This window comes from Oxyura jamaicensis, chromosome 1 (genome assembly GCF_011077185.1).
Source record: "Oxyura jamaicensis isolate SHBP4307 breed ruddy duck chromosome 1, BPBGC_Ojam_1.0, whole genome shotgun sequence".
Taxonomy (NCBI): Eukaryota; Metazoa; Chordata; class Aves; order Anseriformes; family Anatidae; genus Oxyura; species Oxyura jamaicensis.
The window spans coordinates 159194140-159218583 of record NC_048893.1 but is presented as its reverse complement, the minus strand read 5'-3'; the positions used below and the strand labels follow the sequence as shown (position 1 = coordinate 159218583).

Below are 24444 nucleotides of genomic sequence, written 5' to 3'. Positions count from 1 at the left end.
CACACCATCATTCCACCAAAGCAGAAATTAACTGGAAAGTTGTAGACTAAGGCAATACTGTACCAGAAGCCGCCTCAGTGTACCTAAAGGCCTCAGACTGCGAAGGACCTCAGATTTGATAGTTTCTGCTTGTTTTGCTTCTGTGTTTTTTCTCCTCTCTTTTTCCTATCCTTTTTTTTCCCTTTTCCCTTTCAGCACACAATCATGCATAAGCACACAAGCTCCATCAAAGACTTGGTATTAAGACTGTGAAAAAAGTCACATTATGGTTAGGGTGGTGGTTTGCCATCTGGAGGGGAAGGATTTTGATCCTTAGCTCTATGTACCTGTGGAAGAATAAGTCACATGGACTTTACTAGTTTGCAATTGTTTTCTCATTTTTCATTGTCTTTGAGATCACAAGCAGTGACATCTGCATGCAGTGTCTGAGTTATGTATTGTGCACTTTGCAAAATGCACACAAACTACATAATGTATTTTTTTCCATTTCTAATATTCAGGTTTATGAAATTAGTGCTTTAAGGATGTAAATTACGTTAGTGTACCTTTAGCTGCTGGCTTGTAGAATGAGGATATAGTGCCTCTTCACTACTATAATGTGAACATAGGCAAAGTTAGATGCCCTTATATTATCTCAAGTGACACATGAAGCTGGTAACTATTTCATGGTACAGTTGTAAGTGTGCAGTAAAGAAGGCTTCAGACCTATTAATTGAACAAAAGAAATGAAAATGGTGTAAGATAGCACATTTAATGAACTGCTTTCATACTTCTTTCCTGAATGAGGTAGGGATGTTATGGAAAAAAAAAATTACTATGATCACATTATAGACTTCATACTCCCTGCATCCATAGATTGTATGAACGATCCAAACTTAAAATTTATGGGTGCTTTTTGTACTTGATTTTGTGTATTTAATCTTAAATATTTACACAAAATCTGTTTCTATTACTTTCAAATTCTTCCAGTTAGCTCAATGTACCAAAGAAATTGTAGCAATCCTTTGTCATCAGTTGTGATAACATTAGTTATGCTGGCTCTTCATCTTTTCCTTTTCAAATTCTAAAGGTCAGTTTTAAAAGGTTAATTTAAATGGGCAAACATATTGCGAACAGGTAAATGGCTTGTTTGTATGTTGCAATGAATGGCTTTTACTTAATGCTCTTCAGTTGCATTTGTCTTACGTTTTTCTGTTTTTACATGCTTAGCACGCCCAGTTTAGGGAGTCTAGGAGTCTGTTTGATGAAATATTCCTCAGTCGTCCCGAGGTATGGTATAGTTCTCTCTAGTTTAGACTTTAATGATGAATTTTCCTATTGGCAAACAAATGCTTCTGGATTTCATTATGCCCCCCACATCTCCTCCTCCTTAACTTCTCCATATTGTTTTGTATGCTGAAAATATCATTTATGGATTTTATTAAGTAACTTGATGCTTTTACAAGTTTTTCTCTGTAAATCATCTTCACTGAGAAGAGTTATCAGTTTAGCTATCCAAAGGGTTACTGAAAACACTCTTTCCTTGAGTAAAGGTGGTTATCTCACAGTATGCCATGCTGGGTTTCAATTTAAAAGAAGCTACAAAGCCTTGGGGGGGAAAAAAAGCCCTCTTTTTGTAAAATAGCTACAGAGAACACTGTTTCCAGAGGAGTTAATAGGTTTGACGTCAGTAGATGATGAGTACTATTGCATGTCCTTTAGCTTAAAGAAATTTCTCTGATAAGCTATTCATGTTGATAATATATTTTGCTATTTAACTGTTTTCCTGGTCAGAGGAATACTAATTTTTCTGTTTATACAAATTTCAATGTATTTAACAATCAAATGAATTGTCTGTGATCCTTAAAATGGCTAATTTTGTCAAAAGTCAATATAGGATATTAAAAAAGTGTTTTTTAGGAGTTTGCATGTGTATATGTATAAGCTATGCGTTGATAAGTAGCTATCTCCCTATATGTAACTAGGTATCAATGACATTCTCACTAAGAAGAAAATATAATTATTCAGTACACGTCATTAATATAAAATAGAAGTATTACTATAAAGTTGTTCATTTTCTGAGCATCAGCTGAGAGGACAGAGTCATTCTGCATTGTCCCTTTTCATTCCTCAAAAATGGGACTAAAAAGGCGGCAAACAATTATACTTTGAAGAAAAGTTTGTACTGTTGACACTAACTAGGTTAAATGAGAGCACTGTCTTGCAAAGGACAGCCAGCCTATATTAGTGGGACCTGAGCAGTGGGACTGATTGTAAAACCAGATACTAAGTGATGTAAGCAAGGGCTGAATCTGGTTTAAAGGTAGGAAACTATTTCATTTCAGTAAAGATTCTGATAATTTCAATATGCCAATTTTTGGAGATGGTAAATAGAGCTTAGTTTACTATAATTGTCTGTTGACATAGAGTACAATAAATAAGTTGCTCAGACTTATTGCAAATGCCTGTTCTCATGTCCCTGGATTTATTGATTCACATTTCTTACGCATGTAAGCCTTAGCAACATGCATATAGAGAAACCTGTTAAACTTGTTACTGTAGCTAAGACAAATTTTGTTTTTTTGAAGGGAACAATTTGCATAGAGCAAATTTGGTAATTGATGTGGAAATGCGAGTATGAAGTACAGTAGCTAGCAGATTGTTTTAAAAAAATGTTATCTTACAGAGCTTCTGAAGTTAAAATCGAAAATAGTCTGAACTTGAAAGCGAAACTTCTGAGGCATACATTTCTGATACAAACATGTTCAAATGTAGTCTTTTGTTTAATGTATTTTCAGTCCTTTTCCCCATCAGTCTTACAGCTGCAGCAAAGTTGTGCTAAACAAACTAATTTTTCATAATCACTTAAGATGACCATTTAGGGATATCTGAAATTATGTGAAGTTGAGTTACGGCTTCTTAAGATTGCTGTTCGACTAGCTTTTTGTGATTTCATTGGAATTGTCTGAATGAACAGCAATGTTTTTAAAATATACTATCTTGTGATACAGAGGCCTGGCTAATTAATCTGAAAGGAAAGAGAGCAGCTGGAATTTCATGGCCGTGTTATGAAGGGTAGTGCTGGCTGCCTGGAGTTGGTACAGTTTGTTCTAGCATGCTTTTAACTGTAATCACTATACCCTGGTAGACTAATTTGCACTGTTCACAAAGGTGAATGTGTCAGTCCCATGACAGAGCATTGTGACTGTTTAATGCCCTTTTAGTTACGAATATATCCATATATGTGTTTATCTATAAAACATGCATAAAATAACATTTGGTACAGTGAGCGAATAACATGTTAAAATCAGAATTACATGATTTCAGTAGTAATTGTTTGCTCTGGGTGAATCAGCAAAATAAATCTCACTTTAATCTTCCTTGATAGAATTTTTATTACCATTTTTAATAGGATACTTCTTACCTCAGTTCTAAGTCATTATGATAATCAGTTGGAGAAAAAATACAGGAAAAGTCAAAGAATGTTACTCCTGCTTCTGTATAGAACAGTTCGCTACTGTTACTGGCAGCATTATTTAACTTGTACCATCCTGTTTTGCTTATTTATTTACTTAACATATTGTTTAACTGTTTTTTATAGTTTTTATCATGCTCTCTTTAGTGAGAGCTGTCATACAGAAAACTTCTGTTTCCCAGCCTACAGAACAGTACATAAGATCTCCCAAGTCCTGTTGAATATCAAGCTCTGAAAAACAAAACCAATTCATACTTTCCATATTTTAAGATCTAGTATTTTGACATGACCAGAGAAATTTCTGCATTGTTTTGTCTGATATCTCTGTTTACTTTTGCGTGAGTTAAGAACAGTCTTTCCTGAGTTTAGAAGCCTTTTAAACAATTTTAATGTACTCGTGCCCTCTAGTGTCCCTAGAGATTTTCTTTGCTTTACGTATGTTTTGCAGCAGATTGTTGGATATAAATTGATTACTGCTGTGCTTTTGCATCAGCAATATTAAGATGCACCTTATTCTAAATCTTTATCATTTGTAAAGTATTAAAAGGCCTTTCTGTCAGGAAAAAAAATAGAACATACTATGTAATGATTTTTTCCAATAAGTTTTTAACATCTTGGCTGCATACCAAGATGGTTGCAATATGAGGGGAATTCTGTGGGTTTTCATTTTGAAGTACTAATCTGAAATAATTTCTAGTTTCATTTAAGATGACTGTATGATATGTGAATATATAATATGTATCTTCTACAGCAACTTTGATTTAATTCTGGGCTCTGTCAACATAAGCACCAATAAGCCTTGTTTTATTGATATGAATTATTTTCCGTTTGAAGTTCCTTGATATGGACATATTACAGAAATGTCAATTCTTTTCTAGATTTAGAAACACAGTAATTTAGTCCTAAAGATAGTTATTCTAAAATAAACTTTTAATTAAATTATCACTGACCTGTAAATCCAGGAAGAAGAGTATCCACCACGAGATGATTTCAGTGATGCAGATCAGCTTAGAGTGGGCAATGATGGCATCTTCATGTTGGCATTTTTCAGTAAGTTATCTGGTATTGCAGACCTATTGAGGTATATCTTAATTTTACATTATTTCTATCGGATATGAAAGATAACTGTGACAAACTGAATTAATGTACTGTAATGAATTACTACTACTTTTACCTGTGCAGAGATGTAAGCACTTACTGTTCTAGATATAGCAAGTATGTTGCACTTACTTTTCTGTGGCACCTTTCATAGATAAGGGGACCAAAAATCACAATGTTCTGAGATGTAATAAGACTGCACTGTTAACTGTGAATTGAGTAGCCCTGTTATCTTCTATTTTGACTATGACCTTTAAAGGCTGGATCACGGAAATCTGGCCATCATTTGTTAGAAATTTTAGAGAGAAATGATGTACTGTATAAAAGCTACTTGTGTTAGTGTAGTGAATTAATTTGATTATGGAACAAATCCAGCCACACTTATTTTCAGGTTGAACTAACCACTAGCATATAAATATGTACTGTCTTAGGTAATATGTGATTGCAGCTGGTGCTACTTTTACAATTATTCAGGCCCTGTGTGTGTTGTGCATGCCTTATCTTATAACTTACCTACTGTGTTGAGCAAACTTGGATTTAGCCACTGGAAGTTACTTGTAGAAAGAAGCCATTTGTTTTCCCAATTGCATATTTATTTATCATTTCTAAAGATATTTCACTGTTCTGAAATGCTTTTCTGGCAGCCTTTATGAAAGTTTGATGTGGGAAATGCAGCTGTTCTTTTTAGCATTCATCAGGATGAAACTTGATTCAATATCCACTGAAATCCCCTTTGTCTTTCAACCTAAATTTCATTTTAATTCATATATCCTTTATGTCTTTCATAATCTCTTGATTTAACAGCTAGAGGTGCAGGTTATAGAACTTTATGAAAGCTTTTTTGTGTTGGTATATAATTCACTAGGATAACTTGGGGATTACATTTTGGGATGGTTTTTTTTTTTTGTAATTTTTATAGCTCTTGTAGCAAATATACAAATATGTACGTATGGTAACAAAGTAACTTTCGTAGTCTGACCTCTATCTGTAGTTGGACCATAAAAATGGTTTGTATTCTTGGGGGTGAAGGGTTTTATTCATTTTCTCTTTTCTTCCCCTGCCATATGTACTGCAATGTCTTGTATTTAACCTACGTAAATTCTGTGTTGTGTGAACTTGCTCTTGCAAGTCCTGGTTCAGGCCTTCATTAGCGCTGCACTGGGAGGTCAAGTGGGTGAATTTTTGGGTCTAAAATATTTTAAGTCCGTTATATCAGAGCTTAAAACAGACTTGTTAGCTTGCAGTTAGGAATATAATAGTAGTAAAATTCATGCTATGCAGAAACTGAAACAGAAGCAAAGACTCCGATGATACTCAAATGCAGTTGGCCAAAACTGCACACCCAGAACCTTGTGCACATCTTCAAGAATGGAGAGGCTAACTTGGATATACTGGCTTCTTCCTCTTCAAATCAGTCATTTATCTGAGACTGACTGTACAGAGTACTACTTGTACATATTTGTCAAAAATACCCTGTAGATCGTATTTTTTTTCTTGATCATTTACAGACTATATAACAGCCAACTTTGATCATCTTTGAATAAAATGCATAAAACGAGTGCTTTCAAAATTAAACACATTGCAAGATATACATAAAAATATATGCTTAATTGGTCTCTGTGTTAACTGTTATCAGATACCAGTTACGTAGGGGAATTTATATAGTTTACTTGGTGCTTGTGTTCACAGTATGAGGAGTTAACAAAAACTTGTTGCATGTATAGACTTGTAATGTTCGTTTTCAAAGTTTTTTTCATAGTGAGATTGGAGAATTAAATAAAAAATGAGCTTAACTTAATAAGGTTAGATCTTAAATAGTGTGTGATGTATTCTCATAAGGAGATCAAAATCTTCATAAATTTGATGTATGTAGACTTAAGGGAGCAGGAGTTGTAGTGAAATCCAGAACAGCTATCTGTGTGTTGTTTTCCTTTTTTTTTTTTTTTTTTTTCCTGGGTGGAACATGTTTAAATGCTGGAAACAAAGGTAGCAGAACACTGAGAATCTAGAGTAAATTTCCTCATGTAGTTAAAATTCAGGATAACAATATCAGGAGCTGTGGTGTAGTGAGAGTTGTGGAAAGAATGACTTGTTCTAGATGAGCTCTCCTGCATCCTTTCTGTAACTGTTAGGTACAGCACTTGTAGTAAGATCCTGGGGGTTGATTACCTTTATTGTAAATATAAAAACAGAAGTTGGCTTTTGTTACCTCATTTTATTCAACCAAAGTATAATCAAATACGTTTTTTTACTGTTCTTGGCTACTTGCTACAATCAACTAGTGATGACTAGCTACCATCTAGTGGTAGCTGCCTAAATTGCAAAAATATTTGTCTTGAGGCCATCTAGTGGCCAGCTGTCTCTTCTGTTTTGTCTTTTTGGATCTTGGTGCATGCAAGTTATAAATCTTCCTCATCTAAGTTGAAAAATACTGTTGTGTTTAGAATAAATAAATAAAAGGAGACAATATAGTCTAAAGAATAAAAGCCCTTTACATGATCAGGTATTTTGAGCATTTTTTCTGTGTTTGTAAGGTGTCTTTGGGTTTTGTGTGGTTTTTGCTTGAGTACTTGGTTCAGAAACTTTGTAGAAAAATCTGGAAACCTACCTATTTTCACCCTAAGTGGTGAAATTGTTTTAAGAAACTGCTGTCACATATGAAATCTGTGATTTATGTTGGTAAGTGAATAAGCTGCTCTCTAACGGTCAGGGCTGGTGTCTCTCAGTTTCTAATGTGGAGCTAAATTAATCTATGAAGTCAATGCAGCAAATTATGCCACCAGACCACTTAGTATATTTTTCATTTATGTATTTTAGTCAGATGTGCCTTATACAGCATAGTAAAAACTTTTCAGAATGCCAGAGAAAGAAATTAGTAGGTGAGTTACTCAGAGTAACTTTTTGTATGCATAGCAAAAGGGAGGAACTTCTGAGCTGTTCCTTATCATTCTGAACACAGCTGTAATGGTGATCAAGCAAGTAACTGTCATGCCCAAAATTTTTTTTTTGTTTGTTTGTTTTTTCCTTAATGTGCACATAGTGGAAGTTTGAATCATATCCGATTGGCTTATCCTGGCTAAATGACAGTAATAAAAGGTTTTTCCCTTGTATTTAAGAAGTACTTTAGAATATTACCAGCATTTTCACCTGTGGACCACAAAAGAATTGTGGAACTCATTTGGATTCTTTGAAACCATGGAAGACAGTTTGGGGCAATTCTTGCTCTGGAAATAAACTAAATATTAATTTGAATCTCACAAATAGGTTGATAAGGAGGTGGAAAGGGAGAAAAACTTTTGAGACAACTGAAGCTTAAGTTCTCATCTGGAGCTGTGTTTCACTTTTGAATGACATCTGGCCAGCCAATTTAAACACATCTACAACTCAACAGCAAAAAAAATCTCATAATACAGAGAAATGTAAATGTAAATTTAGTCCAAGATGTTATATTGGAACAGATAACACCCATAACAATAGTTCAGAAACTAATGCTCACACTGTTTACAAACCTAGTAGATGCTTCAAATGATCCATAAATTGTACACAATCTAGGATATCTACCTGGGGGCATTGCAAGCAGGCATAAATTGGGAGGCAGAATTGTAGCACAGGCCCCCTGTTGTATGCTTCCTGATAAGTGGTAAGCATGGTCTAAATTGTCAGTGGGAGGATTCCTTCATGTGAATTTAGGAAACCTGACTGCTTTGTGCCTGTATTAATGCTATGCTGGTTTCCCTTAGTCATGCAAGATAAACTAAAGGAAAGTCATTTGACTGAAATAGCAAATGTTGGAAGGAGATAAAGGAATTGTGCATGTTCCCCTCTGATCATCAGGGGAACCTGGCTGGCCTTCACATACAATCACTTCTTTATTTATGCAGAAAGAAATTGACTTCTGTGGTTTCTACCTATGCGTTGGATGTAATACAAAATAATTGGAATGAGGAAGCTTCCAGTTAGGCATTAAGAGAAATTTACCAACACGGGTAATGAAGTACTAAAGCTAAACTGCCTAGGGAAGTTTTTGAATGTTCATCACGGAGTAGGAAAAAAAAAAAAAAGAGGCTGGTACTGGTAGCAAATGCTGTTACTGATCATCAGCAGACTTAAGGTGAGGCCATCAGGAAGGAGGAAAAATGTATACCAGTTCAGGAATAGAATAAATTCTATAGAGAAGTGGGAAGAGCATTTTTTAGTGGTGCATAAAAAGTATTATTTGTTACTGCATGTTTAGTAAACCTAGGCAAGGTATGAAACTAAGATCTTTTGGTGTTTGCTATATATTTAAGAAAAAAACCATCTGCTTGGACAGACAAAGCAGGGAATAAAGGACATAATTGACCATGGTTTCATTTTGTATATATAGTTGCCATTTTAATCATGTCACAGACTTGACCTGTGCTTAAAATTTGGAACCACCATGTGTTTTCAGACCAGTTCTATAGTTAGTATCATGAAAAGAAGCTAGTAAACTTAAGACAAGTGATTAATATTAAGCTGTGGAAAGCTAAGTGGAAAAGATCAGCAAGCGAGCTGAAAAGAACAATTGAGGAAGAAGTAGATTTGTGATGGTATGCTTGTCACTACTGTTGTATCTTCTGATGTATAGCAATGTGTACATCAGATTGAAAAACTCAGTTTTCTATGTTTACTCTAAATTGTGGGAATAGAATGAAAGGATGTGACCATATTGGGACTGGTGCTGTTTAATATCTTTATCAATGTCACGGTCAGTGGGATTGAGTGCACCCTCAGCAATTTTGCAAATGACACCAAACTGAGTAGTGAAGTAGGTACAAGAGAAGGAAGGGATGTCATCTAAAGGGACCTGGACAACCTTGAAAAGTGTGCCCATGTGAACTTAATGAGCTTCAACCTGGCCAAGTGCAAGGTGTTGCACCTGGGTCGGGGCAATGCTGGACATGAGTACAGATGGGGAGAAGAACTCATTGAGAGCAGCCCTGCAGAGAAGGACTCGGGGGTTCCAGTGGATTAAAAGCTTGACATGAGCCAGCAGCGTGTGCTTGCAGCCCTGAAAGCCAACTGCATCCTGGGTTGCATCAACAGAGGCATGGCCAGCAGGTCAAGGGAGGTGATTGTCCCCTCTGCTCTATCCTTGTGAGGCCCCACTTGGAGTGCTGTGTCCAGGTCTGGGGCCCCCAGCACCAGAAGGATGCGGACCTGTTAGAGTGGGTCCAGAAGAGGACTACAAAGGTGATAAGAGGGCTGGAGCACCTCTCCTGTGAAGCAAGGCTGAAGGAGCTTGGGAGGTTCAGACTGGAGAAAAGCAGGCTCTAGGAGACATCAGTATGACTGTTCAGTACTTAAAGGGAGCTTATAAAAAATAGCAACTTTTCACACACACAAAAAATCTTTTTTATTTGAAAGAGGTGGTACTCTTGAAGGAATAATAAAATAGTAATGGCAAAGTATCTGCATCATACATAATCTTTGCCTTGCCCTATATCTATTAGAGTATAAAAAATACCAATGGATGCAAAGTTGTTTGTCAAAACCAAGTTGGATTCTGTTACTCCAGTTTTCTTCGAAGTGCAGATCACTTGATTTTTTTTTAACTTTGATTTTTCATATCAAAAATCATATGCTGACACTGCCCCTCAGAAGAGAGCTTTGGTTGGTCAAATAGTTTATGGATGACCTTGTTTGAAGTGTCAAATTTGGAGACTTTTGTAACATTTAGAACATCCTACATTTTGCATTTCAACTTTTCTTTTTTTGCACTACAAATCAGAAAGAAACAAAATGTTGTAAGCTCTGCATTGGATATCAAGAAGACTTCTTACTGGAGGAAAGAAAAAAAACTTTAGTCTATCCATCTTCCTCTTGAGAAAAAATTATTAAAGGGGAGAGCCAGTAGTAGAAAGTTGAGCTCAAATATGAGTCCAGATGTTAGTCATCTCTGGGACAGGAATCATAAAATCATTAAGGTTGGAAAGGACCTCCAAGATCATCTGGTCCAACCATCCTACCACCAATGTCACCCACTAAACCATGTCCCTAAGCACCACGTCCAACCTTTCCTTAAACTTTCCTTAAACACCCTCAGGGACTATAACTCCACCACCTCCCTGGACAACCCATTCCAATGCCTGATTGCTCTTTCTGAGAATTTTCTCCGAATTCTCCTAATTTTCAACCTCAGAAACACTTTTTGTTGCAGAATGCAGATGGTTGCATTTGTTGCAACAGGAAGCTTGCACAATTTATTAGTCTCCATCTTGTAGACAGAAGGCAATAGATACTTTGTTCCATTAGTCTCTCCTCATTCTATTTTCTCTGTTGATGTGGTGGGAAACTTGTGCTATGGTTCATCAACAGCAATACGGAGATGAAAGATACAGACAACTTTTATTGCAGTAATTATGCGAGACAGAAATTTTACATAAATTTACTTTAGTAACTCTTTCCAGATGCAGTGTAGGCCACAAAACTCAGAGAATTTGCATCACTGACAGAGGATATACATGGAAACTATGATGGAAGAAGATAGATAAATGAGTCTAATCTTGAGGTAGAGAACAGTTAGAATGTAGATTTAAAATAATAATAATAAATTGTTGCAGTCTGCTCAGAAGCTGCAGATGCGTTTCTGCAAGGAAAGAATTATTTTTTTTTAAACAGAATGAGACCATAAAGATGATTTTGGAAGAAGAGATAGGACACAAGGGAGGGGAAAAAAAGCAATGGGAAATATTGAAAACACATTGACTTTACCATTTGTTAAGGTGATGCAATGCCAAGGAAATGTTGGGGGAAGCTCCCTAAGGTGTTGCTTAGGTTTTACAGAGGTAGAAGTAATGATTTTCTCATATTGCTGAAGACATGGATTTTTGATTAGGTCCTCACTGCAGAATTTTTCTAAAAACAGACAGAAACTTACACAGAAAACAAATCTCAGTATTTATAGTTCATTTTTTTTTAAATGTATGAACTTGGGTAGTTTATAACTTTTATATAGTTTTTTTCTTGCCTGTTTTCATTGTCAGTTTGTAACTTGATGGAACAGCGTGCTGACTAAAGGGTTGGAGAGGGAAGCAGTTGTGAGCTGTACTGGAAGATGATTCCGTGTCTTTCAAGAGTTGGGCAAATAACATACGGTTAAATATCTTTCTAATACTCACCCAGTGACTGCGGATTCTATTTTGGATATTTGTCTAGGTTAATTTGAAAGGAGGATAAAATTGTTAATGTGTTCAAATTTCATTTTAAGAACTTTTTTTTCCCTTCATATACTTTTATTGGGAAATTAAATTTTCTTTTTATTACATGCAAAAATAGCTGTTAGGTACTTTAAATCTTTATCTTTTTACTTACACATTAAAATTGTAAGTATTCTGGGGATTCCCGTAGTCCATTAGAAACTTGTCTGTGTTTTGTCCTCTTTGGCATGCCTATCAGTGGAGCCATGATCAGTCACCCTTTGTAGCTTGACTAATAGGGAGGACGGGAGAGAGCAGTAACTTGTTATGCTGCGGCAGGAACAGACACATGCCGAAGAACTAGCTTCCAAATTCTGTTACTCTTAAAAGTATGTTGAATTCAGAGAGTTTGCTTAAAAAAAGAAAATCCTGCATTCAGAACATTGTATCAAATGTAAATGCTTTTCTATTTTGGAAAGCTAGGCAAACGTTAGGATTGCCAACGTGCTGTTCTGTAGCTGTTATGTAATTAAATGCTCACTCTTTTTTTTTTTTTCATTAGCATTTGCTCAAAGTTTTTATTTGTTTTGAAGATTTGTAATTATCATAAAAGTAAGCTTTCTCATCACTATCCTAGGCAAAATGTTTTTTCACTTGTACAAAATGACTGTGGTGATGATGCAAAGTCTTCCAAAATTTCTTTTGGAACATCAGTTTCTTTACAGTTCCACTTCAGTTTTACAGACTGTTTGAATTTTGCATTTGTGGGCTTGGACATAGATCTAAAAGAGAAGACAGTAACCAATGAAACATCAGCTTCTTAATTTTTCTTCATCTCTATACTGTGTTTAAAGAACAAGATCAGATACTTTATTCTGTTTTATCCAAACTGGATAAAGCTGAATATGCAGCCTTGACACATGCATTTATGTGTGCATATAACTCTGGTTTTGGTTATAAAAGTGTAGCAAGTTTTTTTTTTTGTTATTTTTGTTTTAATCCAGATTTGTATGCTATGGTCTTCTGTTTGCATTTACCTTACTTGTCTAGTGTCATTTGGTCACACTTCTGTAGCAAAGTAATACTTTCCTCTATGTTGGAATATTCTCTTGTTTAAAGTAGTAGGTTATGGCCTGTTTTACCATTTGCTTTATTATTAAGTGACTATACCATTGGGAATGTCTAGGTTAGAAGTAAATCTCTGAAATCTTGAGTTACCGGAAGGGAACTCCTACTGATTGTGTAAGCATGTCCTTAGTTTATAAGTGAAATTAATGTTAAGTCTGTTTGCTTAGCTATGCAGATTAACAGAAGCTACTGTTTCTTTTATTTTATAGTGGCATTTATTTTCAACTGGATTGGATTTTGTTTATCCTTCTGTATAACGAATACCATAGCTGGAAGGTATGGCGCAATCTGTGGATTTGGTCTCTCCCTGATCAAATGGATTCTCATTGTACGGGTATGTGTCTTGATTGTGCTTGTAGAACCAAGCCATAACAATTTATCCAAATATCTATAGTAAAATAATTTTAAAAAAATATATTAAATTCTGCACTTAACAGAGAGAGTAGAACTTTCTCTAACCTCCACTTAAGTAGGGAATTTACTTACTATATTTTCATACGTGCTTACTAAGAATGAAACTGAATCTGTCTTTATCTGATTTATCATTTTGTGTTGATCTTCCAGCTAAGATAAATGGAGTGACTCATTCTTAGTATTTAAAAAGCATGCAGAAGTGGAGCAAGTACCAAAAGTGTCATTCGTATTACTCAGAAAGTGTTTTAAAATAAAAACATAAATGGTGGCGCAGTCTATCAGAGAAAAAACAAGCAAACAAAAACATTTCTTACTTGTATCTTACAGGGGAAAAGAAAAGCACATACATACGAAATCGAGTCAAAATCAAATATGTGGTCACATTTTTATCAGCTCAATTTCTTGATGCTTTTAGTGTGAGACTAGATGCTTTTTGGAAAGGTATGTTAGCTAAGTGGAGGTTTGTTAGCTGACTAAATGGATGCTAGGTGAAACTTGGTAATTCTTTCTGAACTCGAGTTCTACACATCTCTGAGACACAACATTAAAATCTCATCCTGTCTAATGAAGAGAAAGATCTTTGATTATTAGTCATCTTTTATGCCATGCCAACTCTGATTTTTTTTTCTGTATGTGCTAGTTATCTAACTTGATGGGCTCTTAGTACAATTAACGCAAGGATTGCAGAGAGGAGAGATTCCCTGGTCCTTATGGCATACATCCTGCATCCTTCTTACAGCTGAGAGGCACTTTTTTGCTTCCCCAGGGCAGAGGAATCCTACCAGATCAGATGCAGTACTGGTGTAATTAGTTGGAATTTGGAGTTTGGAATGGAGTTTATCTCAATGGGCATGAATACATGATTTTTTTAACTGTGTATCCATTGAGGCTGTTTTGAACTTCCCTCGAGGCATACTAAACAGAGGGCAGAACTTGCTCATTGAGTCAGTTTTATTATTCGTGTCTACTTGAGAATGTGCTCATAACAACCATTAAAATGAATACATGCTAAACTTCTTTAAAGAATTACTGAGTCATAGCCTGCATTTAAAATCTTGTGTATAGTCTGTTACTAATCTCAAAATATTAGAGCTGACCAGTTCCAAGACCTCGGGGCTGCTTTTTTCATAATCAAGATAATAGACCTCCTGTGCTGTATCCTCTTCTGGAGAAAACAACAGAAGCGCATAGGATATATGCCAACAATTTTGTTTTAACGGTGACATGCAAGTGTGCATTTATACACAAAAGTGTATTTCTTTTCCTTCAAACTTTTCAGAAGGCTTGTACTGAACTTTCTCACTCAAGCTCAGTAGTACTGTAGTAGACACTATATAGTGTCTAAACAGTTCTAGTTTACATATGCTTTCTCTGTATCACTTTTTTTATATCCAGAAAAAAATGTTTGTTTTTTTCTAGAAAACAAAAGCACAGATTTGTTGTTCAGTAAATTATGCAGCAATGATTTCTTTTGCTTAAAAATATGACAGTAATGCATGTTAGGCCAGTAATTGATTGGTCAGTGGTTTTAATAAATCTTCTTCCCAATTAAATGAATATATAAGTTTAAAAAATAATCATGCTTAAGAAAATTTACAGTATTGACTATCAGGTGAAGTGGGGTTAATAATGCAGTGAACTTTCTTGGAGCTGATTATTCATTTGGTCTTTTAATGAACTGTCAAAATACAAAATGCTTAGTCTGCTGAATAATAGATATGCTAGTATTTATATAGTGATAATGTAAAATGTTCTTTTCATTCAACTTGGCAATTCTGTTTCTTTACCTTACTTATTTTTATTGAGCCTATAAAAAATTCAGATGATCTGGCTTTATTTTGAAGAAAACATGTGACTCTCAATGCATAGTTACTTGAGGGGAACAAAAACCTAACAGTTCTTTTAACAGCTCTGATTTTTATTTGGTTGAATATGTTGCCCAGTATCATCTCTGGTTGTTTTAGAGAAAATAATGCCTGAATTACATGATTTCTTGGTTGATAACTACAGAAATGCACTGGAAAGGACAAATAGGATGTGTGTGGCAGGATGCAGTAAACATACTGAATGACAGTAGGATGGGAAGTGTATGAAAAGTGTGCAGAGCTACTAAAAAGGTTATTTTATTCCTTCTGGCAACTTTTCACACATCTCCTCATTCCTACTTCTTGTGTGAGTTTTGGAGACATTTGATTAGCCTTTTTTATCAGTGAAGCATGCAGTCTGGAGTCTGGAAAAGGCAAAGATACCTGTCTCCAATACCATCACACCCTGCCTTCCAGCTGCCTCCCACATCAGAGAGGACAAAACTGTCTACCATGGTCACTAACAGGAACAGTTGAAATGCCTCTTCAAGGTTCATTTAGTTGCGTTCAGCTTACTGCTGGGAACTGAATGCTGGTTTGAAAATGAAAAGACTTTAATGAGTTGGGGGTCTTTATGGGGCTGGTATTCTTGGCAGCGATTAACAGTAGGGGGTATACAGAAGGTCAAAAGCTCTTCTTTTGAGGGGTCAGCAGAACATCCCTGTCTGATAAGATTAAACTAATGTGGCTTTTGGTGTTAATATCTAAAGCAGCAGGCTGCTGTAATGTGTTCAGGACGGCTGGCATTGGGTGGGGGGTAGGAAATTGACAGTGGTGATTCACTATAATAGAAAATATCAGATGATTCTGGCAATATATGAAACACACATGTATATATACACATGTATATATATTTTAGAGCTTTTGAAATAACTTTGCTAAAGACCCCCTGATACTGGAAGTGTTATTTGTATGCTAAACTATGGCACAAATACCAGTTTTCTATTTTCTGATAATACGATGTTTTTCTTTAAATTTATTTTTTCCTCAACTTCCTGTATTTGCATGAAGCATGAAATGCGTCTTAGTCATCTTTCTTGCTACAGCTAAGCCTTGTGTATGAATTCCAGTTTTCAGATTACTTTACTGGATATTTCAATGGACAGTACTGGCTTTGGTGGATATTCCTTGTACTTGGTAAGTAGCAATGGAAAACATTTCTGTTTTGATGGAGTGCTTAAAGATATATCATGTCCTTTTAGTTCTGTAACATGTTTAGCTATATGTTTTTCTTTTGCTGTTGATAGTTTTGTATGCTGTTCTTATTTCGGTAGTGTTCACCAGGTTATTACCATGGTGTTGCTATGTGGACTGCAGACTATTCAAATAACATTCAACTCAAAATGTTATTCTACATTTGTGATTACATACATACCTGAGACTTGTAGCTTGTACTTTTAATCTGCTCATGCTCATCTAAGAGTGCAGAATTGTGTAACAAAACCTCCAGGCTTTATGCAGAGAACGCAGTGAAAGTAAGTGATACCAGGAACTTACATATATATGCTTGTATGACAAGTTTTAAATTTTATGAAATGTGACTGATCCTAGGAAGGTGGAGTCAGTTGTCTTGTACACAGGTCTTGAAATGTCCTTTTCTACTCCTTTGAAATGCATGCTGCATCAGTAGTTACTCAGTCAGACAAGAGAATGGCTTCATGCTTTCTGATCACAGTGCTTCCATGACGTCAGCTTTTTCTGAAGAGAGTTTTATACACATCAAAATCTGCTCTTCTGTCTGTTTCTAATTTTGATATTCAAAACACCAAACATTATAATTTTTTTCCTACTATAGATTTTATGATTTGAATGTGAAGTCTGGAGTGATAAAGTCTGGAGTGATATGCTTTTACAGGAGTGAATGCTACTATCCATTTTATTGTCTTGCTTTGGAAACATAGTAAGCTGCTGCTGATTCAGTAGGTGGCAGTCTTCCCTTTGAGTCAGTTCAGCTGAGGGCTAACAGCAAATGTTGGAGCAAAATGTTGAGTAAACTTTTTTTTTGAGAGAGATCCTGACTGCTTCTGATTTATTTATTTCACAACAAATGCCAAAAATCATTTAAAAAAAAAAAGAAAAAAAAAAAGTTGTCCATATCCTTCTTTTAATACAATTTAAGAGTATTCATCAGATTTCTTAATAGCTTGCTCTACGGTTGTGTACTTGGCTACTTAAGGCATATAGAAAAAGTTGTGCATTTGTAGTTCTTTTTACTAGTCTTTCACAGCACTTCTCACATTCAAAAGTCAGATCACTCAGATTTAGGAAAGTCTTATTTTCAGCCTGAACTCTTAGAAGCCTTTTTTCTTAAACTCACAAAGTTTGCAATAAAAGGTGCTGTATGTATCCAGCAGTTAGCATTCCCTTGTCTTACAAAGTTTTGCATGACATAGGCCAACAACATTTTAGAACAATACAGGATTTACCCCCACAGACCTACTTAGTAGGAAATGAAGGACTATTATCAAGTCATGGGAGTTCTGCCAACCATGTCTATATTTCATTGTTTCAGATAACTTTCCTATCAGAACATGCTAAGTAATATATCCAGTGTCTCTTTCAATGTGAATAAACTGGAGTCTTGCTTTTGGTGGATCCTTTGACGTACTTGAGCCCATGTATTGCTATCTTTTTCTCTCTTTTGGTGTTCACCTATCTGTTTATGTTCCCTTCACTTCATTTAAAGTCTGGAAAAATTTGCTCACGCTTTATGGAAAAGTGAAATGGTCTACTTCCAAAGACCTGTCATGCACAGTGAACAAATTAGAGAGAGACAATTCTCATTTTTAAATTTAAATGTTAGCCAATGTTTCTTTTTGAGGAACACAATGGAAAGTGTTTTTTTTTGTTTGTTTTGTTTTGTTTTTTGGTGGTGTATTTTTTCCCTCCTCTGTTAAACAGCAAAATATAAAAATATGGATTGAACTTGGACTGTTTTCCCAGCATGTGTAATGCAGAAAATATGCTTTCAGGCACCTTAAAATATTCCTGTCCACCTTTTGCTGCTGCAGCTGCTTTTCAGTTGAATGTAGGACTATCTCTGATAAGGTCTGGGTAGCAGCTTTGGTAGAAGACTTTTGATCCAGATCCTACTACATTCTTCTCCATGCAGAATTCACCGTAATCACAGAAATGTATCTGTCTTAGGTCAAGGTTAGCAGAGCATTCTCTGGGTGGGTTTTTTTCTTCTTGGGAGTGTGTCCTATGGGGCCTTGGGTTTAAAGAAGAAAAAAAAAAAAAAAAAAAAAAGTGCTTTTTGTCTGCCAATTTTTATTTTACAAAATAAATGAGCATAGGAAATAGTCAGGGTCTCAGCAGGGACAGCAGGAAGAAAAAGTGCATCACATAGCAAAATATCAGTGTAACCATAGAGATTGTTGATTAAGATGTAAGAGAACAGGATATAGTAATCCTTTGCTAAATTTGTTAACTTTTGTTGGGATTTTCATTTGAACTTTTGGAATCTCAGTATATACGTGTATATATCTTAAAGGAACCTACATGTTCATTTAAACATAAATGAACCCAATCCCTGTATAATAATGAGAACTACATGTGGAATTGGGTTATCTAGTTCAGATGTATTTATGATAAAATTAATTTTTTGTTTGTGGTCAGCTTGCTTTTTAAACACAAAGGTGCATAGCTAAACTAACCAAAGACTTTTCCCGGAGGATTCAACTGAGTATTGATCTTATTCAGAGTGTTGTCTTATGAGCAAGCACCAGATGCACTGTAAGAAAGTACAAGGATTTAATGTACCAACACCTCAGTGTTAGGTGACGAAAAAATTAAAATGTTAGGGGTGTCTTTTTTTCCATAAACTTTGAAATTATTTAATAATACTATATTTTTTTTATGCATGTCAAAATGAAAAATGACCTCTCAAATGGATAGCATGACATTTATAGTTAGGGGAAACACTGAAGTTTCCCCTAACTATATCTGCCCTGCCCTGGACCTTTAAAAATTGGTTTTCTCTGTCTGAACCACTGGCAGTAGGCCCTTTCTCATCTGTGGGGAAAAAAATAGGCGCCTGCTTAGAGAGTACAACCTATTCTGGGGTGAACTGCTCTCCATATTTCTGCTTCTCTGGTATATGTATAATTCAGATTTCGACCCCAACATTTTGGGCAAATTCATGGGAGAATCAGGGAGGTAAAATAATCTATTGGAGTTTACTTAGCAGAGAATGGAGCAAAGAGCTGTGTTCACTATACAACAGTGTGTTTTTCTGGGTTTGTTTGTTGACGTGTTCAGTGTGTGAATCTGTGTTGGTTTTAAAAAAACAAATAACATCATATGTTAGTTATTTCCACTGCTGCATCTGTAACTTGTGTGACAGTTCTTCATCTCTTGCTCTTATTAGTAGAGCGGAAATATTCTTTCAAATGTGGCTTAATTTAAACATTTAAAAATAATGTAAATTGTGGAGTTGACAAATAAATCATAACACACGTTGAGTAACTTTCTTTGAACTGACTGCTGTTCTTTCTCCTCTTGGTCAGGTGTGTATTCCTGGATAGTTAAATCTCAAGCCGTAATCTCCTATAATTTATCACTGGCTTGTTGCTAGAACAATTTGTACTGACTTGTTTCTTCTTTTCTCTTGACTGGCAGTACATTTTTAATCTTAAACATTTCCAAAGTATGTTTGGAGATAATGTGGGACGTATCTTTTTTTTCCTTTAAGTTTTTTTCATGTAGTCTTTTTAGCAGATGATATGTGAACTCAGAATGAGTGCAAAATTTCAGAAAAGCCTTCTATAACGATATATTCTTATATCACGCAAGATCAAAGCAGAAGACTTGCTTGTTAAATTTGTGAGTGATGAATAAAGATCCAACTGTTTTCATATAATCTGATTTTTAAAATAATCTTAAGAATCTGTAGGATACTTTAGGTTGATATAATTAATTTTGTGTGTTTTCTACACTTTCAGGACTTCTCCTGTTCTTTCGAGGCTTTGTCAATTACCTTAAAGTCAGAAATATGTCTGAAAGCATGGCAGCTGCTCACAGAACACGATTTTTTTTCTTGTACTAAAGGTAAGCAATTTTTAGTATTGAGATGAGATTCTCTCTTCCAGGCAAACTGAGAAGAATAAAATGCTTGCAATTAAGAAAAAAAAAAATCAAACTTCAGTCACACATCAAGAACATCTTCCTGTTGCATGATTTTTTCAACATCTGTCATGAATGTTGCATATGTTCTACATGTACTTGAAAATATCTTAAGACTCTTGAAATCGTTAAATTTGAAAATAAACAATGTGTCCTCATTGCTGCCCCTAGTCCTGTCCTCCCTGGAACTAATGTTTGGTAACAAAAAACAAAGCAGAACTGGTTGTTTATCCTATGCAAGAATCCTGTCAGGATACTGTACTTTGTGTAGGAAAACTGGCTTTAATAGTCAATCTGTTTGTCAGCGTGCTAGGAAGCACTAATATGCCTGCATATTAAATCTAATAGACATGGGTCTGAACATGCAAACAGTAGATAAGTATTGCCTCTCTTTACGTGACTGGCTTTTAAGATAGTCTTGTACAAGGATGATTATTGTGTATGCAACAATGTGCTTTATATATCCTTCAGGTAGCTGACTAATCAGTCTGGCACATATCCACTCTTTTTTTTTAATGTGTTTTATCCATTAGGTGGACCTATTGGACTTCTGTGTATCTTAAACTAGAGGTCTCCATTTGTGTTTAACTTTTTACCTAAACTGCACGATGACTTAAATTTAAATCCAGAAATAAGTACTGTAGCATCTTCGCTGTTCTGCAGTTTACTTAAAATGTTTTAAATGCTGTCTTTTGACTTAAATGTGAAGCAGTGTTGTTTGTAATAAAGCAGGCTTTCTTAACTTTTTGCAAGATTGGACACAAGATCAATATGAAGTAACCAGCAACACATTGTTGGAAGTCTGAAAAACACTGAAACAGTGTTTTCCTGGAAAAGATGATTCCAATGACACAAATATAAAAACAGTAATGATGAATAATTGTTCTTGATCATGGAATGAACCTGTTAATGTCATTATGACGTATTTATTTTTAATGTGTCATTTTGTCAAAGCTATGCAGTAAGTTGAACTTAAACAATAATGTATTGCATTTTAGTAATCAACCTAAAATGGCACCTGTATGGCAGCATTTCCTTTTTGTAAGAGTAATGTGTCTCTTACTTTCTTAGTAATAAGGTAACCCTTTCAGAATGCTGAAATTCATGGAATAGAGACTGTGAAAACATCTGTATATCCATTAGCTTTCAGTATAATGAAGTGTAAAAACACTTAAAAAAAAAAAAAATCATTAGGACTAAGTGGAATTTGAAAATTGTACCTCGTAGAGAATAATGAGAGTATAGAAAACATGGTTTGTGATTCTTTATTCTCCTGCTGTTTAAAATCTGTTTTAGGGCAAAACACTAAAGCTTTACTCAGTATTGAGTGATGCTAATGAATTGTCCTATCTGAATTCAGCGGCTTCTTTTAGCTATAAGCATTTCTCACCACCAGGATGTATGAGTTGATAAGGGTATGGAGTTTCCTTAGAGAGCTGGACACCTAAATACTATTTGTTGAAGTGTCTTAAGTATTGAAACAAGAAGTTCAAATTAATTGCTATCACACTTCAGTGGCCTTTTTCTTAAGTAGCCTGTTACCTTCCTGCACAATGTCTATTACTCTTAATAAATAACAAATGTTAACTGTAAAATCATAAAATATTCTGAGGTGTTGTTAGGAAATGTAGCTTTGACAAAATAATAGTAAGTTTTCACTTTTTGTGCCATCCTAACATGGGTGGGGGAAGGCTGTTCTTTACTGCTTCTACATTTAACATCATTTAGTAGGGTTGCTTTATGGTTAATCACTCCAGTGAACTGAAGTACGATTCTTTCTTTATCTTCAGACTGCATCGAACAGACATTCCTTTCCTATACCAGTGTGAAATTTCCAGATGATCTGTAACCCTCCAAGTTAATAGGATAGAAGACTACTAAAAACAGAAGACAAATTAGTGAAGATACAGCTTCAAAAACGAATGACAGGATGGTTTATGCTCAAGTGCCCACTGTGGTCATTCTAGTAAATATTTATAATTGCTGCCTTTTATTTCAGCACATTTGCACATGTGCTTGTTAAAGAGATAGTACTGAAGTAAGAACAAACCATCTGTTAGTATAGATTAGGTACAGTCAGACTTGGTTAATCTGTGATTGTTGTATCTGACAGATGTGTTTTTCACAGCACGTGTGTACCTCTGACTTGTTGACCTGAGGTTTGAGTAAAATGAAATGCATTAAATGATTCAGATTAACCAGTTCAGGCAGTTTTTTTTCTATATTTTAGATTCATCTAATTATATAATTACGTAGAACTTTTTTGTTAAGTTTACTAAAACCCAATGTTCCTTGGTGTCACAAATTTGTACTCATCCATATTTTATCAAATTCAAACCAGTATACTGTTTTACTTAAAGCTGATGCTCCATGTTGAGTCCCCTGTAAATAATTCTGCATAAGTTACTGTTTGAGTTGCTTCTTAGGAATTACAGCAAAATACATTTTGCAACAGCATGTTCTCCAAATTTTGTTTAATCTTCGTATGACTACATATTTTCTTGTTAATTTGGCCATTAAGGGTATAATTACTGTTAGATGTAATTTTGGAGGTAAAGGCATTGAATTGTTTGTCTTGTCACAACTTTCCTCACAAGGATTTTTATTATCTGTTTTGGGCTTGATCCTGAAAGCCCTTATTCTTATGCATGATCCCATTAAAAGATGGAGTTCATGTTAGCAGGGATGGACAGCCTTGCATCTGTAGCCCTTAGTTATGCAGTTGGATCCTTGTGCGTGCACCTTTGTTCCTGAAACAGAGTATTGCAAATGTATTCCCTGACTTAAACAGTGGCTCTGTTTAAGAAGTCTTGAGTTCAATATAAGCTCAACATCCACTCTTAGAGTATAATAATTTAAAAAACAACAACAACAACAACAACAACAAAAAACTGTCTTATAATGCTTGTTTAGAATAAATACTCTATCTCATAAGAATAAACTAATTTAAGCTAAACCTTGGAAATAATCTATGAAGGAAATCTTACTTTTAAAGCTCTGATATTGGAAAAAGTGTGTTGCACTTCTCTCAGTATTCATATAAGTTATACCATTACTTTCCCATAAATATCATCTCTTTAAGGGGTACTCTCTAGTGTTCATGCACATTTGATTTCCTTTAATGTTTAATGGTTTATGCTTCTACCTAAGTAGGAGAACACATCTCTCAGTCCTTTGTACAACTGGAATCTCAGTTGCAAAATACATTGGTTGCACCTTTGGGGAAAAATTACAAATACTTTCCTCCAGTTTTTCTTTTTGTATTATAATTTTGCCTTTTATTACTAACATTAAGAATAATGAGGTTTATGTTGTTTTAAGCTAGTTTTAAGCTAGTGCTGTATTCAATTTTGTATCTATAATGAATGTTAAAAATGCATATGTAAACTGGTTACATTATTCATTTTCTTAAACTTTCAGAGGTACTGAAAGTGACTAAAACTTTAGGGGCACCTTCACGTCCTAGCTTTTTATGGAAAATAAAATTAAGTATTATCTTCAATATCTGATTGGAAGTTCCTTCTAAACTAAGCTGTTTGTTTCTGTGTTCTTTTGCATTCATTGTCCTTATGAAAAAGAAATTGAGATAATAAAACATTGCTTTGTTTTGCTAATTAAGACTTAGGCTTTTTGTTTTGGGGGTGGAGGTGGGTTTCACATTGAAAATTGCACACTGCAGTACTTCTGGCATTACAGACAAATTAAGTTGGCAAAATAAGTACTAATCTCTCTTCTCTGCTCTTTTCCTTTTCATCTTGTGCTATATGGCAACAATACTGTAAGAACATTTCTTTTAATGAGTTAATGCAACTGTGCAAAGCATACAGTATTGATCCTTTTCTATGTTTACCAGTGTCAGCTAGTACTATTTTCCATCTGTATCAATTTTCCTAATCTAAATAGCAGTCAGTTCTGACCGACTTATTTTGGTTTGCTCTTTTTTACAGAAAGCTTCCTACAGATATTCAGTTGTTTGTTTGTTTGTTTTGTTTTGTTTTGTTTTGTTGCCTTTTTTTTTTGGCTGGACTAGGTTGTAAAAAATCTCCTTTGGACAAACAATATGTAGGGTTAAAAATGTACATGTTATCTAATCCTCTTTAGTTGATGCAGCAGTTTGGTAGCCTGAAATCTCATCAGCAGGAGGAAGGGAATTGGGACACAGTTTTCAAAGACTCTGCAATCTATTCCAGATGTGTCAAAT

The 24444-nt window shown here is 35.0% G+C and overlaps 1 protein-coding gene across 2 annotated transcripts in view; it reads left to right on the top strand.

Moving 5' to 3' along the window:
* Window positions 1-23095, top strand: part of NDFIP2 (Nedd4 family interacting protein 2) — a 46425-nt gene extending 23330 nt beyond the window's left edge. The window contains exons 4-9 of one of the 2 annotated variants that reach the window (XM_035319848.1): window positions 1210-1269; window positions 4417-4504; window positions 13050-13174; window positions 16190-16256; window positions 20063-20168; window positions 22034-23095. In XM_035319848.1, coding sequence (XP_035175739.1) covers window positions 1210-1269; window positions 4417-4504; window positions 13050-13174; window positions 16190-16256; window positions 20063-20166 — 444 coding nt within the window. In that variant the 3' untranslated portion in view covers window positions 20167-20168; window positions 22034-23095. The remainder of the gene's footprint in view (window positions 1-1209; window positions 1270-4416; window positions 4505-13049; window positions 13175-16189; window positions 16257-20062; window positions 20169-22033) is intronic. The other variant, XM_035319855.1, reaches the window with a different exon arrangement.
* Window positions 23096-24444: the final 1349 nt, after the last annotated feature.